This window comes from Symphalangus syndactylus, chromosome 13, assembly GCF_028878055.3.
Source record: "Symphalangus syndactylus isolate Jambi chromosome 13, NHGRI_mSymSyn1-v2.1_pri, whole genome shotgun sequence".
In the NCBI taxonomy this organism is placed as follows: domain Eukaryota; kingdom Metazoa; phylum Chordata; class Mammalia; order Primates; family Hylobatidae; genus Symphalangus; species Symphalangus syndactylus.
In genome coordinates this window covers 62,668,936-62,694,513 of record NC_072435.2, presented here as the reverse complement: position 1 = coordinate 62,694,513, position 25,578 = coordinate 62,668,936, and the positions used below count along the sequence as shown (strand labels likewise).

Below are 25,578 nucleotides of genomic sequence, written 5' to 3'. Positions count from 1 at the left end.
AATGTAGGAGAGATAACAAAAGACTTGAATGCCAACTTGAAAAACCAGCAATTTGAAAATATGGGAGGAAAGAGACTTCAGATACTGTAGATTGGCAAACCCAATGTTGATATCCAAGAAAGTCCCAGCACTGATTTAAAAAAAAAAAAAAGTCTGAGAGACAGAGTAATTTCAAAAGCAATATAAATGTACCAAACTAATCTCCCCTCTCCTTTATTTGCATGCTAAACTGGTAGATTAGAAGAGTAATTACAATAGAGTATATATCTGCTTTCAGTAAAGCATCTAAAATATTGCTATTATGGACAAAATGGTGTCATGAACTAGCAATTTCAGTTTTTAAAAAGTTTCCTAGGTGGTTCTGATGTTCAAATAGTCATGAATACTTAACTAGATCATAATTCAATTAGAATGCTAACTACCTGGCTAACTGTATCAACAATGCATACTGGTTGACTGCTGTCAATATGGAAAGGTATTTCTAGAGATATGGCAGGCGCCTCTTCCTCTGTCCTATTTTGCATAATACCAATGTCCTCAATAAATACATCAAAGCAGAAAATGGGTGGGGGAAATGCCAATAAGAAGTTTATCACATAGACTTTAAATAATTTCTAGGCCCTAGCTATAGAACCCATTTGTGCCTGTGCCTTCCTTATTCTGAATTGGCAATCCCTTTCTATGCAGTTCAAATTTTATATTGTATTTTTTTTCTTTCTGGCGCGCTGCAGAATGGCACAAAGCTACAAAGCTTCTTTGCTAAATCCCTCAATCCTCCCTGATGGTTATCTCTATTATCCTGTCCTCAAGAAAGCAACAAACTAAATTCTGAGGTGTTTTTGGCTACTATCAAACTCTAGGAAAACCAATGATAAAAACAAAATACAAGGAGGTTATAAAATCAGAAATAATCCCAAAAGCTAATTCTTGTCTTCACGGAAATAGAGAAGCCTTAGTTTTTCTTGGGTTATCTCCTCTTCGTTCTTCTGGGAATTAGCTCTCCCCCGCTTTATTTTTTATTCTTAGGTCATTTTGACCTTAAATATGGAAATCTCCATAGATCTCCTTGGGTATTAGAAGTAATAATTGAAATTTGAGGCCTTAATAGCTCAAGCAAGATTCATTTAAATCTAGGGAGAAACTTCAGACTGGCCACATAAATCTAGTATCTTTTTGCTTTATCCACTAAAGCTATCTTAGGTCACCCCAAAAATATGGCTATCAAATATGTAGTTGACTCTAAAGACATGCTGGTATATTATAACTTCATTTATGTGCAAAATCATCTAGGAATAATTACAAACAATATAGGCAAATGCAATTTGTTAAAAGTTGTAAGATCTTTTCAATTTTCTTTTAAACAATTATTTTATAAGCATTTTAATTCCTCAATATTTCTAGTTACTAAGTTCAAGAGTTTCTTAAGAATTCTAAAGTCCAAAAATCAGTATGTTTATCTTTGTTTCCACTTACCTATGCAGTTCTTTAACAGTGGATCAATAGGTTGTGGATGGTCAGAAATTGTAAATTTCACAGCCGTAACCACTGAGCTTCGGGCATATGATGAGCCTAGTTAAAAATAAATTGCAAGTCTATTGGTATGTAGTCCACTAAAACTCAGGGACATCATTTTTAAACCACTTCAAATAACACCAGTGTCTTCAATTCCTTAGAATTCTCCTAGGCCAAGAAGGGTATTTCTTATTGCACACATGAATCCAAAGGAGCAAAGTTAACTCACTTATGAGCATAAAATATAATCCCATTAGATTTCAAAAGAAACAATTCCTTCTGGGGAGGGACTTGAAGCAGCAGTGGAGGATCTCGCCCTCACAAAATAGAACTAGCTAAATCCAAAACTGCTTAAAAATCTTCAAATTTTTTACTAAAAAAGAAAGCAGTGTCTAAGAATGAATGGCTATTACTGCTATTAATATTACTACCTTTTACTTGTTCTAATGGGGATGACACTGGTAAATCTGAAAACTCTTCCAGAATCTTTCATTTGAAAAAAGTGCTTTCACCAATTATACTTATTGTAATTAGTATCAATAAGCTCTTCAGATTATGTTAATTCATTAGATACGTCTTTTCCGCATTTTAACACAATATAGTAACATTAAAATGTAGTTATCATGAGGACTTAGAACAGATTTAACCATTATCTAATTACCACTCCATCCTTTAAAACAACAAAATGTCATTTGAATATCATTCCATACTACAAAAGACAGTTGTATCACATACTTAGCTTTTAGGTTTAAGAAAATACAGACATGGCTTAACTTCTTTATTAGGCATCTTTTAAGGCAACCAACTACCAATAAAAAAAATTTTTAAGTAAGAAAATCTAGATACCTACCTGATATCAAGTACCCCTTAAGTCGTGGAAGGAGAGTTTCTGGATCAATTAGAGTGAGTTTTCCTAGACATTCAGCAACAACATTTCTGGTTCCTTCCTCTGCACACTCACAGTGCTTTAGTAATAAGGCCCAGATGTTTTCAACATATGGTTTAAGGCCCACCACTGATGCAGAGCTAATAATTTCCTTCAAAGAATGAAGTAAAAGATACTGCCTTTTGGGTTGACTGGTTATTTCTTGCAGGACAAATGGCAGATATTCAGGAAGATTGCCCACACTAATGCTGCCTAATGCATAGGATGCAGCTGATTTGACTTCTTCACTAGGAGATGAGAAAGCTTCTAGTATTACAGATTTTAGTTCCAACTGTCCACTTAAGTCAATATGATGCCCAACTTCTCCAAGAGAAAGTAGAGCTAAGAGACGAATGGAATCTGTAGACCTTGAGTTCTTGACATCTTGAATAAACTGACCTACTACAGCTGGTCCCTCTTTAGGGCATGCTCGAGTAAGGGCAGCTACACATTTGGCAATGGAATAATAAGACTGCTTATGAGTAAGAGCTGTGCTCTGAGAGTAAACTGGACCAGTCAGCATGCGCAACAAATCCATGTATCCTAAATTATTTGTTCCAGTGACAACCAGTGCTTGGAAAAAGTCTAGCATGGCACTAAGAGCACCCCCCTGCAATAAGGGTGATCTCACAAGTCCAATAAGTTCATTGAGAATGGATCCACTTATCTTTGAAAGGGAGGAGGGATACACTTTTGCCAAAGTGGTAAGAAAACTGATGGCCATTTGTGAAACATGCATATCACTTTCACTGATAAGAGGTGGGAGCTCATCTAGAACTGCATCAATCATGGCAGCTGTCAAGCTGTCACTATAGTTTTTTATTAGAATATCAAGGGCAGAAAGAGTACCCAGTTTCAAAGCTCTCTGGTTTTTTCTAAGAAATGAAGCAAGGATAGGAACCCCTTCTCCCAGAACAGGCCTCAAATCTATCTTCAAAGGTGACCCAGCAATCAGTGTCAATGCCTTTACTGTAGTTAACCTGGTAATTTCATTCTTTAGTCTCTCCAAGAAAATCTGAAGTGTATTAGGCAAGTCAGAACCCAAATTGTCTCCAAGGTTGCAAATAATTTGTCCCATACAGGAAATAGCCCTTTCCTTGACTTCCTGATCAATGTCAGCTGCTTTTAATCTCTTAATGGTACAGGTAAATAGATCTTTGATATAAGGAGTTGCATCAAACGAGGAAGGCTGATCTAAAGGACGAATTACTTTGACAAGCTGTTGAGTAACAAGAAGTGCTTCAGATGTAATTTTGTAAAATGGGTCTCCAACACAAGCCACCACTGGAGGAACCAAAGCCTGAACGTGAGGATGGAAGACTTGAGGAGAATGGTTACAGAGGATTACGTATAGACATGACAAAGCATCAATCTTCAAATTCGATGAGCTTGATTTATCATTCAGTGAGAAAATGATTCCTAAAAGGCCAACAAAAAAATCCAATCATTGCTGTGCAGACTGTTAAGAGAGAAAAATTAAAAATCAACCCCTATAGTACTGCTAATGTTCCCACTTCATTATATTATTTCTGTAAGTAGAAACTTTCACCATCTACAATAAATATTACAGCCAAATATTTTAGGGTAAGACTTTTAACCTTTTACTCACAAACTTCTAACTTCAGGTATTCAAGACTGTTAGATTAAAAAGTTAGCCCTATGTGCATATTAAGTTGTCACAAATACTCTTTTAAAAGGAAACAATTATTTAAGCTTATCTAAGTCCTAACAAAAAGGCTACGATAAGTCCCAAAAGAGATTTATGTTTCTTTCATACCTGGTACAAGTACAGGAATGTGTTGCGTTAGGGCCCCAGGTAATACATTTACCAGCTCAGTTAACATGTTAAAACAACACTGTCGGGTCTTCACACTTTTTTCTTTCATCTGTTTGTGAAGAGCTTTAACAATGTTGGGAACCTGCAATTATCATATACTCATTAGCTGGTTCAGCTGTTGGTATTTGCTCAGTACACTTAACATGAATTATGGAGAATGAGGATAAAGGGAAGAGTTTATCTTTTTTTGTTAAATTCCTAATTCAGCTATCTACTGCTGTTGCTAACACAAGATCAAGTTTGTTGCATGTATTATATATGTTCTCTTGTAACTATATTTGCTTGATACTGATAAGAAATTACAGAAAAGCTATCATTTAGCTTTCCAGAGAGCAACAAAACAGTCTTCCCTACTTAAGTTTTAATTGTGAAACATACATGACTAAAAAGAAATTAATAGGCTGGGCGCAGTGGCTCACGCCTGTAATCCCAGCACTTTGCAGGCTGAGGCAGACAGATCACGAGGTCAAGAGATCGAGACCATTGTGGCCAACATGGTGAAACCCCGTCTCTATTAAAAATACAAAAATTAGCTGGGCGCGGTGGTGCACGCCTGTACTCCCAGCTACTCAGGAGGCTGAGGCAGGAGAATTGCTTGAACCCAGGAGGTGGAGGTTGCAGTGAGCCGAGATAGCACCACTGCACTCCAGCCTGGCAACAGAGCGAGACTCCATCTCAAAAAAAAAAAAAAAAAGGAATAAATAAATTAATCAAATCATATTTTCAATCAAAAATTTAGGAGGTTAATTTATAAATAGTATTTTGAATGACAACAGCACAGATAAAAATCAAAGAAAACAAGACAAATTATGGAAAAGCAACCATCGAACAGGTCCTTTTCTTACTTTCCATTTGCTGTTACAAGGAATCAATTTCACTTCAAATGTAGCTACAAGCAGCAGGGGTATGATTAAAAGACATCTGCTCTAAACTTTCTAATGTTTTGCTAGTCAGTAAAACAAATCAGGTCTCTACTAACAAATCTTATGGATGCAAAGCTATAAACAGAGCTTCTAGAATACCTCAACAGCAAAGCAAGTAGAGATTAAAAATAAAAACAAAGCCAAGAAAAATCCCAACAACCAAACTACATGGACACACACCGTAATTACACAATGATCTAAGAACTAGACAAAACAAAAAAATTGTCTAACTTTCCTTAGCACTGTCAGAATTCCTGGCAACTCTACTGAGCAATACCTGACTTCTATATACTCACTCACTTGCATATATCCTCCATACACTTTATCTCATTTCCTTCTACAATTAATCTTCAACATTCACCTTTATGAGTAAGTTCACCACAAAAATGTATTTATTTCTACTTAAAAACAAGATAGATACAGTATGTGTGTCCCGTCCTCTCCACTGGTTTAATCCCTGGCAATATCTGTTTTGTAATCTATAAAAATTGATCTACTATTTGTGCATCCCATAGGGCTACTGTAGAGATTACATGTAAGATAGGAGAATGCCTGGTATGTAATAAATATTCAATAAATGGGAGCAATATAATAGCTCTAATGTTTAGGATCTTAGAAAAAAAATGCCCTCGAGTGAAAAAGTGTGTATTTTATTAGTAAGTACTGGCGTATATCAAGCATATATGTAGTGGGCACTACACTGAATGCTCTACACAGATCATCCAGCTTTCACAACCACAGGTAGATATTTCTAAGTACATTCTTTTTACAAATAAGTGAAGTTTAATAAAATGACTAAATAACTTGCCCAAGATCACACACCTAAATTAGAAGTGAAGTCAGTTATGTGATCACAAGTAGTATGACTCCACAGCTCTAAGACTTCTCTATTAACACCAAAGATAAAGATTACTTTACTGAATCTTAAAATTATTTAAATAGTTTATCATGTAAAACCAAGAATACTTCAATTAGAATAGTTTACAAGTAACATAATATGAACATGCATTACCTATATAAACATATCCTAGAACTTTCTGCTTCTCTCTATATATTTTGGAACTCACATTTCCATATAAAGACAATTTTAAAAGCATTGCATTTATTATCATAATTTTCTAAACTTTACTTTAAAACCCACCTGACTCTGAAGCATTGTTAAAGGTGTTTCTCCCTGTTCCATTGCATCGGGGTCACATAGCCAACTTTGCACAGGACGAGTTTGCTTCAAAAGAGAAAGGTATGCGTGAAAAACATCTGCCTTTACATTCTCTTCACGCTCTTTAAATCTGGATATTAGTGCAGGAGAGACGGTCTTGTAGAATTCTGGAAGCATTTCATGCCTTGTGCTAACTACAGCATCCAAGCACTTCGCAGCTGCACGTCTCACTTTCCAACTCATGTCATCATCATCACTGTATTCATCATCACTCCCTAAGAGTAAGTTTTAATGTAAACAGGCTATTAATGACAAGAGAAGTATATCATTTAAAACAGAAAATGAATTGATATTCTTAACCAAATCAGTTAATCTAACTTTCCAGTAACATATACAGCAACAGGCAGGTTTCAACAGAAGTAGAAATTGAACAAAGAGCTTGTTACTTCTATAAATCTGCACATAAATTAAACTTAAAAAACAAACATAATTGTATTTTTAATTAGTTTAACATTTTCTCATTTATTTTGTAATGAACTGCTGCTTATTTGTAACCCTTTAAAATCATCAATTAACACATTCAACTTCTTTAGAATATAAATACTTATAGTCATAAATTTCCTAGCCTTTGAAACAAAATTCAAAGAACTTACTCAACAGCATAGGAAAAATCAAGCAAACAATCAGGGGCTTTATAAGACAAACCATGAAATGGATTTGTGGTAATAGAGTAGGTGATAAAAAGAATGGTTACCAATCCCAAAACACTGTAGAACTAATTTTCTGGGAATAAAAAGAAAGTTGATATCAGCTTTGTGACTACAAGGCTTTTCACTCAACTTGTTGATAAGCTGTGAGGAACAAACATGTATATTCTAAATCTTTCACAATTTTGTCTTAATGTACTTTAACAAAACCATTTTTGCTTAATTATACCAAGAAAATGCTGCACGCTTAACAGAGGACCATTTTTTTCCCCTAATGCTAAACCTTAAACATTCAAAGCAGAAGCACTAAGAATTGTATCTCACTTATCTATACTTGATAGATAACATGTGTGTGAAATCTCCAGAAAGCCTTTCTTTCTAACACCATCAGGTTTAATTAGTTGGGTAATATGAAGTCAGAAAGGTGGCAGAAATATTAGCAGTTATCATGATAGTCTAAAATTATCTCACAATAATTTCTTTATTCTTAGATAAGACTATACATAGCCTCGAAATAATTGAGCGGAGTAATATTTTTTTACTGGCTTTTATTCCAATTAGCTTAGTTTTACAGTCAAATGTAGCCAGCTAGGCCTTAGAAGATTCTACAATATATAATAAAATAATAAAATTTTCCAACTCAAAAGCTTAAAATTCACCTTAGCACATTATAGGAAAATACAACCAAATACTGCTAAGTGCAAGACATTTGCTTATTTACCAATATCTATTTAAATAAAGTTAAAAGATACTGCCAAAATATACTATCAAGAGCACATAAATTTTTTTCCATGTCAATACACTATGGTAATTGCATCCCCGAAATATAAGCTTTATTCAAAACAAGATTATAAGAAATTAACAAATGTCCTTATTCACTAAAATTATGTTGATTTTATAAATCACAAAAACACCATGGTAGAAAGTCATTTAATGGGTATAATTCATAGTAAGTGATAAAGCAGGTGAAGTACCTGGTTTGTTATATAGCACACAAAAAAAACAAAATTCAAAACCTGGAATATACATTGCTACTGCTTTCTTTAAAAGATATTCATATTAAAATACAAGCTAAGGTTTCCCTTCATTAATACAACCCATTTATTGACTGCCTGTGTGTCAAGCACTGTCCTAGGCACTGGAATAAAGCAGTCAATCAAGAGATTAAGACGTCTAGCCTTCACGAAACTTATATTCTAATAGGTAGGAGACCATCAATTACAGTATGTCAGAAAGTTACTAAGTGTGATAAACAAAATAAAAACAATAAAATGAAAGATAGTTCTGAGGTGGAAGACTAGCTGAGGGATGTGTGGAAAAAGGAATCAGGTATGACTGCAAGGTTTTTGGCCTGATCAGCTAGGAAGAATGGAGGTACCATTCTGAGATGGAAAAGGCTAAAGAAGAACAGGTTAGGTGGGAGATGGGGAAGGGGTAGGGAAAAGATATTTTAGATATCCAAGCAGCAATATTAATTAAGCAGTTGCATGGGAATCTGGATTCACAAGCGAGATGTGCATTAAAGATAGGATCTGGGTTGCCAGTATATTGATATTAAAGCCAGGAGACTAGATGAGATCAACAAAAAAATCAAGAGTATAACAGGTAAGTTCAAGGACTGAGCCTTGGGATACTCTAAGCACAGTGGTGAGGGTAAAGAAGAAGAAACAGCATGGAAGACTGGAGTAATCACAATGATAGGACTACATCCAGGCTAGAATGGTATCCCGGAAGCTAAATAAAGAATTGTTGCTGAGACTGAGTAATACAATAGGCAGAGTCAAACATTTGCAATTCGTCCATCACTGGAGGAGTGGATTCAAGAGAGAATGGAAACAAGAAAACTGAACTGCATTCTTTTAAGGAGTTCTGTTGTGGAGGAGAGAAACTAGGCAGCAGCTGCTAGAACAGTATATGGTGTTAAGAAACTCTTTTGGTAGTTGTTTTTTAAAGATGGGTGAAATTACTGACTTGATAGGAAAGCTGTTATATAAATTCATTCAAAGAATCAAACTAAAAAGTATTCTCAAAAATAACAAAAAATCCATCAACCTGTTTACCTAGTAATTTACCAACTTAAATATTTGTTATTATGATTCTTCCAATACAAACAAGAAACAAATGACATGAGCAACCCCTATGTCCTTGAAGTGCTCTACTACTTTCTAGAGTAAATATCATAAATCATCGTGTGATGGCATCAATCTTAGGAGCCTCAGAAATGTTGTAAGCTATTAATGAACATTAAATGGGGCCTCAAACAGTATTTAGAATTTTTCATGAACTATGAATAAACAAACTAATATTCTTTCAAACCAAGCTGCCCTAAATATGTGTATCTACAGATTCAATTCTTTCTAAAACCTTGGTTTATCTTACAAAAATGCTTTGTAGAAAATCTGAATAGCACTTAAAACCAAAAATCATACATAGTTGCTAGCCAAGAGAAAACAAGTGGTAATGGTACTAGTTGTAAATATACAGATTTTTTTCTGTATACTTAAAGAAATAGAATTGGGACATGGTGAGCAATTTTTGCTACATACTTTTTCACCTTATTAACAGCATTAATGAATGATTTTTAGACATGATTTTTTAATGTGTTGCATAACAGTTCAATACATGGATGCCCTCTAACTTAATTTGCTATTGTCAAATATTGAGATCATTTCCCTTTTCACTATTATAACTAAATAAAACAAACAGTACAATTTGCACTAAGAATCATCTTCAACACTGTCTTTCATAAAAATTTAAAAGATTCTATTTAATTTGAAATACCTTGATCATCATCATCACCACCATCAGCATCCATTGCATTTTCATCTTCATCTTCATCATCGTAATTATAATTTGGATCATAGGTAAGATATTTAAGACAAATATTTATAATGGTAGAAACATGAGGATATACTTCCTTAGGACATCTAAAGACAAAAACAAAAGCTGCCTTGAAGAGCTGTATTTTACTCCTTGATTCATTACCTGCCACATTTTGCTTTATTACCAGCAATAACATAGGAGAGTAGTTCCCAGACTATCTAGCACCAATGATTCTTGCTCTTTCTCTCCCATGGACTTACTATTTTAAAAGGTTTACCTTTCAAATTGTACTTATTTAATCAATTTTAAGATGAACTCCCCTAATCCCCATTTTAACTATGTTATGATTAATGTGTGGCAGTATAGACAGAAATCGGTATATAATCAACATGTTATTAGCAAACCAAACCCAGATGAATGTGCTCTTCAGTAACTAGGATTATTTGTGGAAATGCCAGTGCATATTCACCTAGGCTTGGTCTTCTAGTGATGTAATGAGAGGACAGAACATATAAATGCCCACAGGGCCAGCAAATAAAAGAATACTTTGTGTTTCTCAACTAAAGGAACAAAAATGAATCCAACAATTTCTGATTTTCAGAATACCGTATGATTAAAAGCCACTTCTCAAAACCAGGAGTGTCAAGGGATAAATGCAGAAAACAACCAGTAAGTTCTCAAGACACCATGCTACTGCATTAGTCAAGAGCAAAAATAATGTTACTTATCTTGTATTGCCTTCTAGTACACAAATATACAACTTTTACTAAGCTTTTAAAAAATGTATTAGAATCAGTTTCCAAATTGAGAAACACTGGCCTAGCAAAATGGATGTGACCTAAGAAATTGTTGAAAAGACAATTCACTATTTATTTCTGACAATTTATCCTGCTGGGCTTTCAGTACAAACTACATTATTACACTGGCATTTCTTCTCTTCTAAAGTAAACCCAAAATAATTATAAATACCTTTCCAAAATTCTTTAAATAAAGTCCTAACAATGACAAGAAAAATTTTCAAAATAAATGTGATGACCACATTTTATAACAGCAAGATGACACTAGTTTCAAATACTGTATTGTCTGCAATATCTGAAATCCAAAAGGCCACTTCTCCTCACACACCTAATGTAGACCTTATGATTCTATTCTTAAGGAAAAACTTTTTGTAAAAAATAGAGATCTTAAAAACTTACCTTCTTACAAATGATTCAAAGGCTTGAATACAGTACTCTCTTAATTCATCATCATCTACATTGCAAAATTTTACCACCAAAGGAATTATCTTCTCAAGGTATTCACCTAAGAAAAGCATAATGGTTCTTTAAAAACATGCATTAATTTTTTTAATTAAAGAAAACTTTAAAACTTTAAAAGATTTCTTACCTATTCTATGACCAGCTTGCCTACTAATAGCAGCAATACATTGTATGTAGGTTCTTGTTGTTGACATAGAATCATTTTTGGACAACTCTGACAACAGATGTTCAATAAGATCTACAAAAACTATATTTCCACAGCTCATAACCAGATGGCCAAGAGCGATAATGGTTCTTTTCCTCACTGCAAGTCTAGGGCTGGTCAACTGGGGAAGTAGACAGGTCAGAATTGAAGGATGGAAATTAACAAGAAGTCCTCCTTGCCTTAAAATAAAATAAAAAAAGAAAGAAAACAACAAATGAATTCAAGATGCCTGGCCACTACTAAATGTCTGGCCTCCGACCTCAATGCAAATATTCAGAACACAAATTTAGTTGAGACTAATTCATAGTGAAAGGAAAATTAAATTATCACTTTATCTACCAATGCAACTGAAACCTGAGCTAAATGAATGCAGCACTGAAATTTACATTGCCAAACTGACTCCGGGAATCTAGACCTAAATCCCCAGTTATAGGATATCTAATCGATTGGCTTGGGAAAGTATTAAAAAAAAAAAAAAAAAAAACCACAAGCCTGGGTGTGATGGCTCACACCTGTAATCCTGGCACTTTGGGAGGCTGAGGCAGGCAGATTGCTTGACCCCAGGAGTTCGAGACCAGCCTGGGCAACATGGCAAAAACCTCATCTCTACAAAAAACACAAAAATTAGCTGTGTGTGGTGGTGCATGCCTGTAGTCCCAGCTGCTCAGGAGGCTGAAGTGGGAGGATCACCTGAGCCTGGTAAATTGAGGCTGCAATGTGCCACGATCATGCCAATGCACTCCAGCCTGGGCCAAAACCTGTCTCAAAACCAAAACCAAACACAAAACAACAACAACCAAAACCACACAATAATCTTGTCACTTTCTCCTTCCAAAATCTCTAGATGATTTTCCGTGCCAGGCATGGCGGCTCATGCCTATAATCTCAGCACTTTGGGGGGCTGAGGTGGGTGGATAACTTGAGGTTAGATGTTCGAGACCACCCTGGCCAACATGGTAAAACCCTGCCTCTACTAAAAATACAAAAATTAAGCCAGGCGAGGTGGTGGGCACCTGTAATCCCAGCTACTCAGGAAGCTGAGGCAGGAGAATCACTGGAACCTAGGAGGCGGAGGTTGCAGTAAGATGAGATCACGGAACTGCACTCCAGCCTGGGTGACAGAGTGAGACTCCATCTCAAGAAAAAAAAAAAAGAAATCTAAATGATTTTCTGTATTCTGACTTTCTGTATTGCCTTTTTAGGGGGGGATTCACAACACTAAAAAACTGAGCTTCTCTTGAGTTCTCCCTCCCCCTTATTGGCTTTCCTCTATATATAGTTTCATTGTTCCTGTTGTTCCAACACCCCTCTTCCAAATCATCTCAAATGTATAGTTCAATGAGTCACTACTACCCAAACCTGTGCCAGGACAATCAGCATTCGTGATTAAATCACACACAGGACAAAAAGTCTGAATTTTCAGTTTATCAAATTAAACATAAATTCCTCATCCACTTCAACATGACCCCAATCTATCAGAATGATTTCCTACTGCTTTTCTATTCATTCTATATTCTAGAAAACTAGAATATGCTTCTCCATTCGTGTACTACTTATGTATTCTACACCTGGGCACATATACCTATTGAAGTGCTACCCATTCTTCAAAACCCAATTCAAATGCCACTTTCCATAAAAACTATTTTCTTGAATCCTTCGTTTTAAAACCGAAAACACACTATGCTCCCAGTTAGTCTTTAGTCCCATTCTGCCCTGTAGCCATTTGTGTTCTTATGTCCTATCGTAAAGTATAAGCTCTTTCAGTGCCAGGATGATAGCTCCTCACTTTATACACACACACCCACATGAAGGCACTTGATTGTTTTTAAGTTGAATTTGCCACAGAAAACATACACACAAATAATGGTGGCCTATAATGAATATGAGAATCAGAAATTGACAGGTCCTTCAAGGTATTTTCTCCTAGGAGTTGCTTAGGTCTGTTTACGTTCTAACATCTGACTTCCAAAGGAAAGTGAAAAAGCAACAAATACATACAAGGCAAGGTCCTCCCTCCCCTAAAATATGCACTATTAATATGGTTACTGAAGATTACCAGCATTCTTTTAGCTGGAAAATCCGTAACTACCAGCACATCTCCTTATCTAAATACATCACTGAATGCAAGAATATTATGAGTAAAACAAAACATGAACTGTGCTAAAAAAATTTAAAATCACAAATTTTATTAATTACTTAAAAGAACTATAAAATGTTTACTATACAATATTATATACTTATACATTACTGTAATTAGCTTATTTCCCCCTCACTGCCAATCACACAAATTGATAAAACAGCCACCATTTAAATATGAATAATTTTTGACCAAGTTTTATTGTATTTACTAGAAAGGGTTTTTAGTAAATTAATGTAGTATCTGTATTACAAGTAATGGAAATAAATAGGCACACTTACCTGCTCAACATATCAGCCATAATATCCAAGGCTTCTAGCTGAACAGAGACATCTTCCTGTTTTGCTATTGCACTGGTAAGACGTCCAGTAATCTTTTTACATACATTAGCAGCTAATGCAGAGCCTGCATGAATAAGAAGCCAATAATAATTTCAAGGCAAGCATGTTGAATTCCCTCTTATATTCATGGTAGTTACCAAATATTTAACAACTCCACACTTGATCATGAGACACAAGAGATCCAGGGCAGAAAAACACATCTTTCAAAACAGGCTGCTTTTCAATAAAATAACTTATTAGAAATAAACAAGAATTAGACCAAATATTTAACAACTCCACACTTGATCATGAGACACAGGAGATCTGTGGGAGAAAAACACATCTTTCAAAACAGGCTGCTTTTCAATAAAATAACTTATTAGACATAAACGAGAATTAGAGATAACTTCAGAAGGGGTAAAGGACACAGAAAACAATACAGATGTCAGCAGATTCTTTCTACTGGATAATAGTAGATATTATAGATAACTAGTAATAGTAGATAGATAACTATTCTATCTACTAGATAATCTGTATGCATTGGTATGAATGCTAGCTATGGAGCCAGTAGTAGCTGCAGTGCTTGCACACCTAGATTGAAAAGCAGCAAGGAGAGTTTTCTCTATTTGAGTCTTTTCTAGTAGACTAGCCTTTTAAACTTCAGTGAATTAAAAAGCATATATTCTGAGCTCCAATGCTTAGCAGCTTCTTTTAAAAAAAAAAATTAGCCACAACTTTTAATAAGGTCCTTTCCAACCCAAAGATTCCATAACTTCATTATAAAGCAGAAACCTCGTTCCAGGACTCATAAATCAGAATTGTTACTACTTACAGTAGGTCATGTTGTTACTGATGAGAGAAGAAAAAGAACAAGTCACTGTGAAAGTAAGAATCTGAATGGTTAAAAAAATTCTTGTAAGAACCGGAAATTGGCTCAATGCAAACACACTTCAATGACAGAAAAAAAATTAAAAAATATATATATAGCTAATACAATTATAAATAACATACTTCTGAGTTGGTGAAATGTTTTATTGAAATAAATATTTAATAAAGGTAAAATAACACTGGTATGATACATTGAAGAAAGCATCCTTTTTGGATTAAAAGATAATGGATTTGAATCTTTACCCAATTACTCACTCAACTTTGGGTGAATTAATCTAATCTCTCTGAATTTCAGTTCTCCCACCCACAAACTAGAAGGAATAGTAAGACCTCCCATATGATTGATGTTTAGACTAGTTTACGTACGCAGCCTTTAGCATGAAAACTAGCACAGTGAATGATTTAAGTACATGAGTGAAAATAACATACCCAGACAACATTATTTAATTTTTTGTTTTTTTATTTTTTTTGAGACGGAGTTTCACTCTTGTTCCCCAGGCTGGAGTGCAATGGCACCATCTTGGCTCACCGCAACCTCCGCCTCCTGAGTTAAAGTGATTCTCCTGCCTCAGCCTCCCAAGTAGCTGGGATTACAGGCATGCACCACCACGCCCGGCTAATTTTGTATTTTTAGTAGAGACGGGGTTTCTCCATGTTGGTCAGGCTGGTCTCGAACTCCCAACCTCAGGTGATCTGCCTGCCTTGGCCTTCCAAAGTGCTGGGATTATAGGCATGAGCCACCTCGCCTGGCCCCCAGACTACATTATTACCAATCTAAATCCTCCCATGAAATATGTGATAATCTCACCTTTTGCAGATGAGACAGTAACCTTTAGCCTGCTAATTTTAGCAATAGTTTAGTAGTCAAGACCAATTCTAAAATTTATATTACCTACACATTTCTATCAAAGGCCAAAAGCTAATTAGTTGACAAATACATTAATCATAGTTTTAAATTTAATTACCAAGTAGCTGTAAAAGGCTCAGCTTTAATTAAAGCTACTAGTAAAGTGAACTATTTCACAGCTATGTCTGAATGGTGTTAAGTTTTACATAGCAAATACTGACGCAAAGTGAAATTAATACTGGAAACAGAGAACTAATCAGGACGCAATATTTTGGTTATCTCTTCCCTCACTGCATAGGTTGGCATAACTCTAGTCTGCAGTCATGGTACACACAGTATAAAATCTTGCTCCAACATATAAAAATCCTTCACTGAAATTCATATTATGTACAAGTTCAATCGAAATATTCATTTAACATTTAATTTATTTCTAAGAAAAATAAGGCTTCAAGCTTTAATTTTCTTAATTGTCCAAAGGGATTCCTATGAAGATCTGTAAGGACAGCCACCTCCCTCCCTCCTTGGCCAGAAGGGGAAAAAAAGGTGGGGAGAAATACCTCCACATAAAAAGAAATAGGAAGAAAAATGTGCTGTTGCTTACCACTGGAAGCTGGAGGAAGTTCTCCAATTACTGTTTTAAGACCAATACTTGAAATGTCTCGAAGTTGTTCTTTATCAGAAAGCATGTTAGTGCAGAGGGTATCTACAATTGTCTCTACTTGGTATTCTTTCACTTTACTCACTAAAGGGCCAAGACTGTAATACAAAGAAGAAATTGTTTAAAAAAAGCTAGATAAGCACAAAAACAGGAAAATACATAAGTAGAAATGTTAACCTTTCCACCTAGAACTTTCAAGATAAAGTACATACCATGTCTGTATCCTAAATAGTATACAAATAACGTAAAAACTGTGATTGGTTAAGATTTTTGCAGTTGGTTTCCAAGTTTTTCTCATTGATTTCCATCCTAGTAACATGAAACTGAAGCTGCTTTACGTATCATACCCCATGTCATACCCCTAAAGCTAATTAGTTGACAAATACGCAGAAAACTTATTTTTTATTTTTTTTGAGAGACAGGATCTCACTGTTGTTCACACTGGCCTTGAACTCCTGGGCTCAAGCAATCCTCCCACTTCAGCCTCCTGAGTAACTAGGACTACAAGGGCACAACACCATGGCTGGCATAAAACTTTTTAATAATAAGGTAAGGCCAGATGCAGTGGCTCACACCTGTAATCCCAGCACTTCAGGAGACCAAGGCAGGTGGATCACTTGAGGCCAGGAGTTCGAGACCAGCCTGGCCAACATGGTGAAACCCCATGCCTATTAAAAATACAAAAAAAATTAGCTGGGCATGCTGGTATGTGCCCGTAGTCCCAGCTACTTGGGAAGCTGAGGCACAAGAATTGCTTAAACCCAGGAGGCGGAGGTTGCAGTGAGCCGAGATTGTACCACTGCACTGTAGCCTGGGCCAAAGGAGACTCTGTCTCAATTAATCAATCAATAGGTGAATCAGGAGTCTCCTCCTAACAAGAAGTTTTTCCTACAATGGAAGTTCCATCCAACATATAGATTTAGCATCCCTCATCTAAAAATTCAAAACTTTTTGAGTGCCATGGTGGAAAATTCCACACCTGACCTCATGTGCTGGTCAGTCAAAGCTTTGTTTCATGCAGAGAATTATTATTTTTTCCCCTTCCTATCTTCAATGTACAGAATTACTAAAAATATCATATAAAATTACCTTAGGGCTATAAGAGATATATATGAAACATAAATGAATTTCATGTTTAGACTTGGGTTCCATCCCCAAGTTATCTCATTTTGTATATGCAAATATTCCAAAATCTGGAAAAATACAAAATATGAAACACTCTGGTCACAAGCATTTCAGATAAAGGACACTAAACCTGCATCACTTTGCCAACTTTGACCCTTTCTTTCTATTACCAAACACCACCTCGTGAACCAAAAGAATTTCCACTGCCCTTGAATCTCCTTGAGGAGATTTATAAAACAATGTGCCTTTTACAATCTTGTCTAAATGTTAAAAGCATAAAGTAAGTGGTTGTAAAGATGAAAACAAGTGAATACTACACTACCCTGTGCTCCCAAAGCACCCTGCATATACTTTTCTCATTACTATCATGGATGTTGTTACAAGTTTGCATTATGTCCACCAATTGAACCATTTCTTGAGGATGGAGGAAAGTCCTTCCTTTGTGTTCTTCCCATAGATTTTATTAGGTAAGTTTGGTACATGAATATCATTAAGACAGCAGTTCCCAACCATTTTGGCAGCAGGGACCGATTTCATGGAAGACAATTTTTCCACGGATTTGCAGGGGAGGCGGTTTCAGAATGAACTGTTCGACCTCAGATCATCAGGCATTAGATTCTCATAACGAGCATGCAACCTAGATCCCTTGCACTCACAGTTTACGATAGGGTTTGTGCTCCTATGAGAATCAAATGCCACCACTGATCTGACAGGAGGCAAAGCTCAGGCAGTAATGCTGGCTCGCCCTCTGCTCTCTTCCTGCTGTGCAGCCCAGTTCCCAACAGGCCAAGGATCTGTACGGGTCCACAGCCCAGGGTTTAAGGACCCCTATATTAAGAAGTCGCTGTATTCAAAATTATTGAATAACAAAGACAGTATGGCCCCTATCTTCAAAAACTTAACCATCTGGTTGATGAACTAAGGAACGCACGTAACTATGAAATAGAGAAGGCATTCACTACTCTGGCATGATTAAAAACAAATTAAAAAAGACTTTTAAATGCAATGTCAGCATTTACAGGGTAAGAGACTGAACATTAACAGTCAGATTTTTAGGTATTAAGTTTTTTTGTTTTTTTTTTTTTTGAGACACAACCTTGCTTTGTCGCCAGGCTGGAGTGCAATGGTCTGATGTTGGCTCACTGTAACCTCAGCCTCCGAGGTTCAAGTGATTCTCATGCCTCAGCCTCCCAAGTAGCTGGGACTACAAGTGTGTACCAACATGTCCCATTAATTTTTGTATTTTTAGTAGAGACGGGGTTTCACCATGTTGACTAGGCTGGTCTCGAACTCCTGACCTCAAGTGATCCACCCGCCTTGGCCTCCCAAAGTGCTGGGATTATAGGCATAAGCCACACCAGGCTAGCACTGAACTTTCATGAGACAGTTAGAAAAGAAAAGCATTTCAAATGAGGAAACAAGCTCTTGTAAAGAACAGAGACTAAAACAAGTGGAATGCACATTGAAATAAATTAGGAGTAAAAAGAACTGCTTGATACAAAAGGCAGATGGAAAACACCACAGGAAAAATAACCACCTATGATATTACAGAGAACTCTTAATGTCTGGTCGATGACTTGAAATGTGATAAAACTGGAAGCCAATGCGTTTTTTCAAGCATAAGTAACATCATGAAAATTTAATTTGATAAATGCTCAGATCAGTGTCTCAAATAGATGCTCAATTGATGACTGCTGACTGCTTGACCAGAGAAGTAGTAGGCAGGTCAATTTGGTGATTTAAAAGAAAAGATAAAAATAAAAAAACTGAAAGGTTAAATACATAAATACAGCCTAATCCAAAATGAAGGCAGTGATAACTGAAACATGGCAGATACATGGAGAGACCGAATATAAAATAATAAAAATTGGGAGCGAAGTTAAAAGGAACTCAAAAATGAATTTAAAGAGTTATAGCTTTCAGCAGAATAGTGGTGAGTCACGATTGTAATCCGAGCACTTTGGGAGACTGAGGCGAGTGGGCTCTTGAGCTTGCCCAGCCTGGGCAACATGGTGAAACCCTGCCTCTAACAAAAATACTAAAATTAGCCGGGGGTGGTGCATGCACCTGTGGTCCCAGCTACTTGGGAGGCTGAGGTGAGAATCACTGGAGCCCAGGAAGTCAAGGCTGCAGTGAGCCATGATCACACCACTGCACTCTCACCTGGGTGACAGGGTGAGACCCTGCCTTAAAAAAAGAGAATGTTATTATTAATTAGCTGGACATGGTGGTGCATGCCTGTAATCCCAGCTACTCGGGAGGCTGGGGCAGGAGAATCACTTGAACCTGGGAGGCAGAGGTTGTGGTTAGCTGAGATGGCGCCACTGCACTCTAGCCTAGGCAACAAGAGCAAAACTCCGTCTCAAACAAATAAAATAAAAATAACAAAAAATTTAAATGCTGTATTTAAAAACTAAAAATAAAAAATAAAGCGCAGAAATTATAAAACTGAATAAAATAAAAAACAAGACTTAACTACCTGCTATCTACAACAAACAATTTTAAAATAAAAACGGATAAAACGAGAAACAAAAAAGATACATATGCACATACACCAATCTTGAAACAAACGGGAGTGGCTATATTACTAACATCAGAGAAAATATATTTCAAGGTAAGGTGTATTACCAGAGATAAAGAGAAATGTCTTATATTCATAAAAGGGTCATACAACAAGAAGACATCACTAGTATAAATGTTTATGTACCCAGTCATTGGCAAAGACTCTCTGACCAAACTTTACTAAGCCACATCTGAGCCCTCTTCTCAAGAAGTAGTTCTTGACTCTGGGCCCCTGTCCTTGCCAGGCCTACATAGCCCAATTGTAGCGAGAATCTCACCACCCCTGATATTTGTTCTTGTATAATGTTCCATCTCTGACTGACTGACTCCGCTTTTTGGCTATAAATTTCCACTTGTCATAGTATTTGAAGTTGGGATCAATCTCTTTCTCCTATTGCAATAGTCTTTACACCTATCACAATAGTCCTGATTAAAGTATTTCTTACTGTTTAAACAAACGTCAGAACAATTTTGTCTTTAACATTATACAGCTTTAAAATGCAAGAAAAAGAAACTGACTTTATTATAGGGAAAAGTAATACATAGTTGAAAGTTTTAACATCCTTCCCAACAGTCAACAGATCAACTAAACAAAAAATCAGAAAGGACAGCCGAGCATGGTGGCTTATGTCTAAAATACCAGCTCTTTGGGAGGTGGAGGTGGGCGGATTACTTGAGGTCAGGAGTTCCAGACCAGCCTGGCCAACATGGTGAAACCCTGTCTCTACAAAAATACAAAAATTAGCCGAGTGTGATGGTGTGCGCCTGTAACCCCAGTTACTTGGGAGGCAGTCTGAGAATCGCTTGAACCTGGGAGGCAGAGGTTGCAGTGAGCAAAGATCACACCACTGCACTCCAGCCTGGGTGACAGACTGGAGTCTAAAAAAAAAAAAAAATTCAGAAAAGATATAAATCTGAACACTATCAAATACCTTGACCTGACACTTATAAAACACTTTACCCAACAACTGCAGAATATACTTTCAAGTATATATAAAACATTTGCCAAGACCTACCATGTGGTACACCACAAAACAAATCTCAATAAACGTTAAAAGAAAGTGCCCTGACCACAGCAGAATTAAACTATAAACCAGTAAAAAAATAGATAACCTCCAAATATCTGGAAACTGCTTCTAAATAACCAATTGACTAAAAAAAAAAAAAAAATCACATCACAAATTAAAAATATTTCAAACTGAATAATGAATATACCAAAATTTGTAGGATGTAGCTAAAGACATACTTAGAGGAAAATATATACCTTTATATGTTTAAATTAGAAAGAAAGCCATTAGGAAAGCAATAATCACAGAAGAAATCAATGAAACAGACAACAAACAGACAAAATTAACAAACCTACAAGTCAGGTCTTTGATTAAGATTAGTAAAGCTGGTAAGTTCTTGATTCAATTAACTGATGATTAAAAAAAGGAACAAAAATTATCAAAATTAGGATTGAAAGAAAGGGATATTCACTGATGACATGATTGTTTAGGTAGAAAATCCTGAGGACTCGGCAAAAACAACTTTAACAAGTATGAGATACTATGGTTCATGGTTGAAAGACTATTGTTAATACACAAATTCTTCTCAAATACTCCTAAAGCTTCAACACAATTTTAATCAAAATTCAAGCAAGCTTATTTTTAAGAATAAAAGCTGACAACTCTAAAATTTACATGGAAATATAAATGACCTAAAAAACTAAACTACTCTTGAGAAAGGAAGAATGAAGCTAGAGAACTTAAATTACCTTTTACTTTACACTTAGCTACACCTGTGTTTCTCAACAGGGCAATTTTTGCTCTCCAAGAGATATCTGGCAATGCCTGCAGACATTTTTGATTGTTACAATTGGGAGAGGTGGGAATGCTATTGGCAAATACTGAGTAAAGGCCAGCAGGGATGCTGCTAAACACTCTACAATACACAGAATACATAGCTCCCAACAACAAAAAGAATTATCTGGCCCAGAGAGTCAGTAATGCCAAAGTTGATAAACCCTGAGTTACAATGAATGCAACTGTTGTACTGGTATAAGTATAGACAAATAAACCAATGGAACAAAACAGCATCTATAAATAGACCCACACTTTTATGGTCAATTGATTTTTTGACGAGGATGCCAAAGTAATTCAGTAGGGAAGGAAGGTCTTTTCAATAAATGGTGCTGCATCAACTGGATATCCATTTGGAGAAAAAAGAAAAAGTTAATTCCTACTTCATATCTTTTGCAAAAATAAATTCAAGATCGATCATAGAACTAAAAGTAAAGCTAAAATTAGAAATCTTATTTGGAGAAAACCTTTACAACCTAAGGTAAACAAAGATTTCTTAGGACACAGAAAACAATAACCAGAAAAGAAAATTTTTAATTAACTTATAAATTAAATCAAACTAAAGTAAATTCAAAACCAAAATTAAAAACTTAAGCTCATCAAATTCAGAGAAGAACTACAACTTGATAATAAAAAGTCCATGCACAAAAAAAACAAATGGCCAAAAAACACAGGAAACAGTGCTTGACATCATTAGTTATCAGGGAAACAGAAATTAAAACCACACTTACACACCTACTGAAGTGGCTAAAATTAAAAACTGGCACAACCAAATGGCTGGTGAGAATGTGGAGCAACTGGTACTTTCACATAAAGTGGTAGATAGACTTTGGGAAACCATTTGGCGTTTTCATAAAAAGCTAAGTGAACAAGAGCAGTTTCACTCTTGGGTATCAGTAAAAAATAAAGACGGCCGGGCGCGGTGGCTCCCAGCACTTTGGGAAGCCGAGGTGGGTGGATCACGAGGTCAGGAGATCGCGACCATCCTGGCTAACACAGTGAAACCCCGTCTCTACTAAAAGAATACAAAAAGATTAGCTGGGCATGGTGGCGGGCGCCTACAGTCCCAGCTAGAGGGGAGGCTCAGACAGGAGAATGGCGTGAACCCGGGAGGCGGAGCTTGCAGTGAGCGGAGACCCAGCCACTGCACTCCAGCCTGGGCGACAGAGCAAGACTCTGTCTCAAAAAAATAATAATAATAAATAAAATAAAGACATATGTCCTAAAAGGGACTTGTACGTGAAACGCTCACTGTATATTTATTCACAGTAGTCAAATCCGTGAAAGAAACCAAATGAATAAACAAAGTATCAATGGACTACTAATCATTAATAAAAAGGCATGAACTACTAATATACACAACATGGATGAACTTGTGGTGTTATGAGAGCAAAAATAGCCAGATACGGGAACACATACTATGTAATTCCATTTATATGAGTTTTGTAACAGGCAAAACTAATTTATGGTAAATAAAACGTGAATAATGGTGACCTTGATTGGAGATGTTGTATGACAAAATTATATAATTTTATCAAATGATTATCCAGTCATTTGAAAAAGGTCCATCTTTTTCTCAGTGATGCCACCTTCATAACATACTTTCCATTCTATTTTACCTCACTGGTCTATTAATGCCCCACTACCTCACTGCTTTGATTATAGAGACATAATATTTATAGGGCTAACCAACACCTCTCTACCTTCAGCAATTGTTCTACCTGTTCAGAGTTTTCTTAACTATCTTCAGCACATGCTCACTCTCAACCCTAATATACTTTAGTCAATTTGTCTAGTTTCTGGAAAAAAACTTAATGATTTTTATAATTATTTTATAATTAGTTTAGCATAAAAGTAACCTGAAGAGAACCAAAACTTATTTGTGGAGTTATCCCATCCAAGGACATGAGGTATCTCTCTCCTTGTTCAAGTACATTTTTGTATCTTAAAGTCTTTTAAAATTTCTCTCCCATAAATTTGGAATAACAGAAATCTGTAATCTTACCTTATACTACACAACACTGCAATCCAAGGTCATCATTGTAACATTTCTTGTTACATTTACTCCTACTTTGTCTTTCTGTTGCTATAATAAATGGGTGTTCCTTTCTATTGTATCTTCTAATTGCCCATATGAAAAGCTAGTTATCAAAAGCTTATATGAAAAGCTACTAATTTTGTAAATTTTACATCCTACCTCACTGAATTCTTTTTGTAAATTCAATTTTTCTTAATTGACTTGTTTTTCCCACATATACTTTTCAATTCTTATGCCTCTTTCTTCCTACCCCTGTCTTAAAGTGGTTAATACCCTCAAAAGAAACGGCAGAGAGATACACATATTTGCCTTGTCCCTGACTTTAGGGTGAATGTATCTGGTATTTTATAACTTTTGGGCTGAAGTAAGTGTGTGTATGTGTGTGTGTCAGGGGCGGGGGCTGAAGTGTGTCTGTGTGTATGTGTGTGAGGGCTGAAGAAAGTGTGTGTGTGTGTGTGTGTGTGTGTACGTGCATGTGTACTCTTTTAAGGACCTATCAATTCCTATGTTGTTACATGTTTGACCTGGAACAGATGATGAATTCTGTCAAGTGGGATAATACATCTTCAAACTGTTCTTCACTCTAATGACAAATCAAGTATGACGCTGGTTTTTGAAGTTTTTCACCTCCCTAATTACACTAAGTAAACTAAGTGCTTTTGTTTTGTTTTGTTTTAATCAAGATTCAATGTTGACTCTTACCAGTGTCTTGACAACTAATCAGATAGTTTTTTCTCCCTTTGACCTACAAACATAATAACTGTATTAATAAAGCATATAATACTGAACTGCCCCCTTAAAATCTTAGTCACAGTATGCTACTAATAATACACTGCTATATTTTATTTTGAACATTTAAATGAAGCTAGTCTATAATTTTCTTTCTTGTTTTTTTAAGTATTATCATTAGTCAGGATCTGTTACCAGTATTTAATTTGAATAAAAGTCTGGAAGGTTTTCATACTTACCCTATGTTCTAGAACAGTACTACAACTCTCTGTACTGGAATTATCTGTTCTTTGAGGTTTTAAAGATGTCTGTGAAATATTTCTGGATCTTTCTTTTGGGTGATGAATTCTTTGTTCAATTTTTCCAATTTTTTGATATGGCTGCTTAATAATTGATATGGCTGCTTAATAATCTATCTATTGGGATTTTCCATCCTCCAAGACCGAGCTCTTAGATTATTTACTATCATTTTATCTCCTACTCTATTTATTTATATCCTAATTCCTTTATTTTCTTGAATATATGTTATTTATCCCCAACTCCTCTAATTATAAATATAAAATACCAACAAAAGGTCAAGAAACTCAGGTTCCTAATGAGTAAAGATACATACTAAAGTGACTAAGAAGTACGTACCTCCCAACTCTCAATTTAGGACAAAAATTACTTTTTTAAAGACTTATTTTTTTAAAAGGTTGAGAAACATTCAGGAAACATTTTGAACGAAGTTTAATTTTGTTTATTAGGCACATGGCAAAAAGATATTAAAAGATAAAGAATTAAAGTAAAATTACTGACTCATCTGTATCATTCTATAATGCCTTTTTTTTTTTTTTGAGACACCCAGGCTGGCATGCAGTGGCACGATCTTGGCTCCCTGCAACCTCCGCCTTCCGGGTTCAAGCGATTCTGCTGCCTCAGCCTCCCAAGTAGCAGGGATTACAGGCGTGCGCCACCATGCCTGGCTAATTTTTGTATTTTAGTAGAGACAGGGTTTCTATATGTTGCCCAGGCTGGTCTCGAACTCCTGACCTCAGGTGATCCACCTGCCTCGGCCTCCCAAAGTGCTGGGATTACAGATGT

General features: G+C 35.9%; 1 protein-coding gene across 1 annotated transcript in view; it reads right to left on the bottom strand.

Annotated features, from left to right (window-relative positions):
- The window catches only part of CAND1 (cullin associated and neddylation dissociated 1), a 47,084-nt gene that overhangs the window by 5,779 nt on the left and 15,727 nt on the right, over positions 1–25,578 (bottom strand). The window contains exons 3-11 of the mRNA XM_055235692.2: positions 16,144–16,298; positions 13,769–13,892; positions 11,273–11,529; positions 11,083–11,188; positions 9,845–9,990; positions 6,339–6,631; positions 4,215–4,356; positions 2,363–3,856; positions 1,474–1,569 (exon numbers count right to left, since the gene is read on the bottom strand). Coding sequence (XP_055091667.1) covers positions 1,474–1,569; positions 2,363–3,856; positions 4,215–4,356; positions 6,339–6,631; positions 9,845–9,990; positions 11,083–11,188; positions 11,273–11,529; positions 13,769–13,892; positions 16,144–16,298 — 2,813 coding nt within the window. The remainder of the gene's footprint in view (positions 1–1,473; positions 1,570–2,362; positions 3,857–4,214; positions 4,357–6,338; positions 6,632–9,844; positions 9,991–11,082; positions 11,189–11,272; positions 11,530–13,768; positions 13,893–16,143; positions 16,299–25,578) is intronic.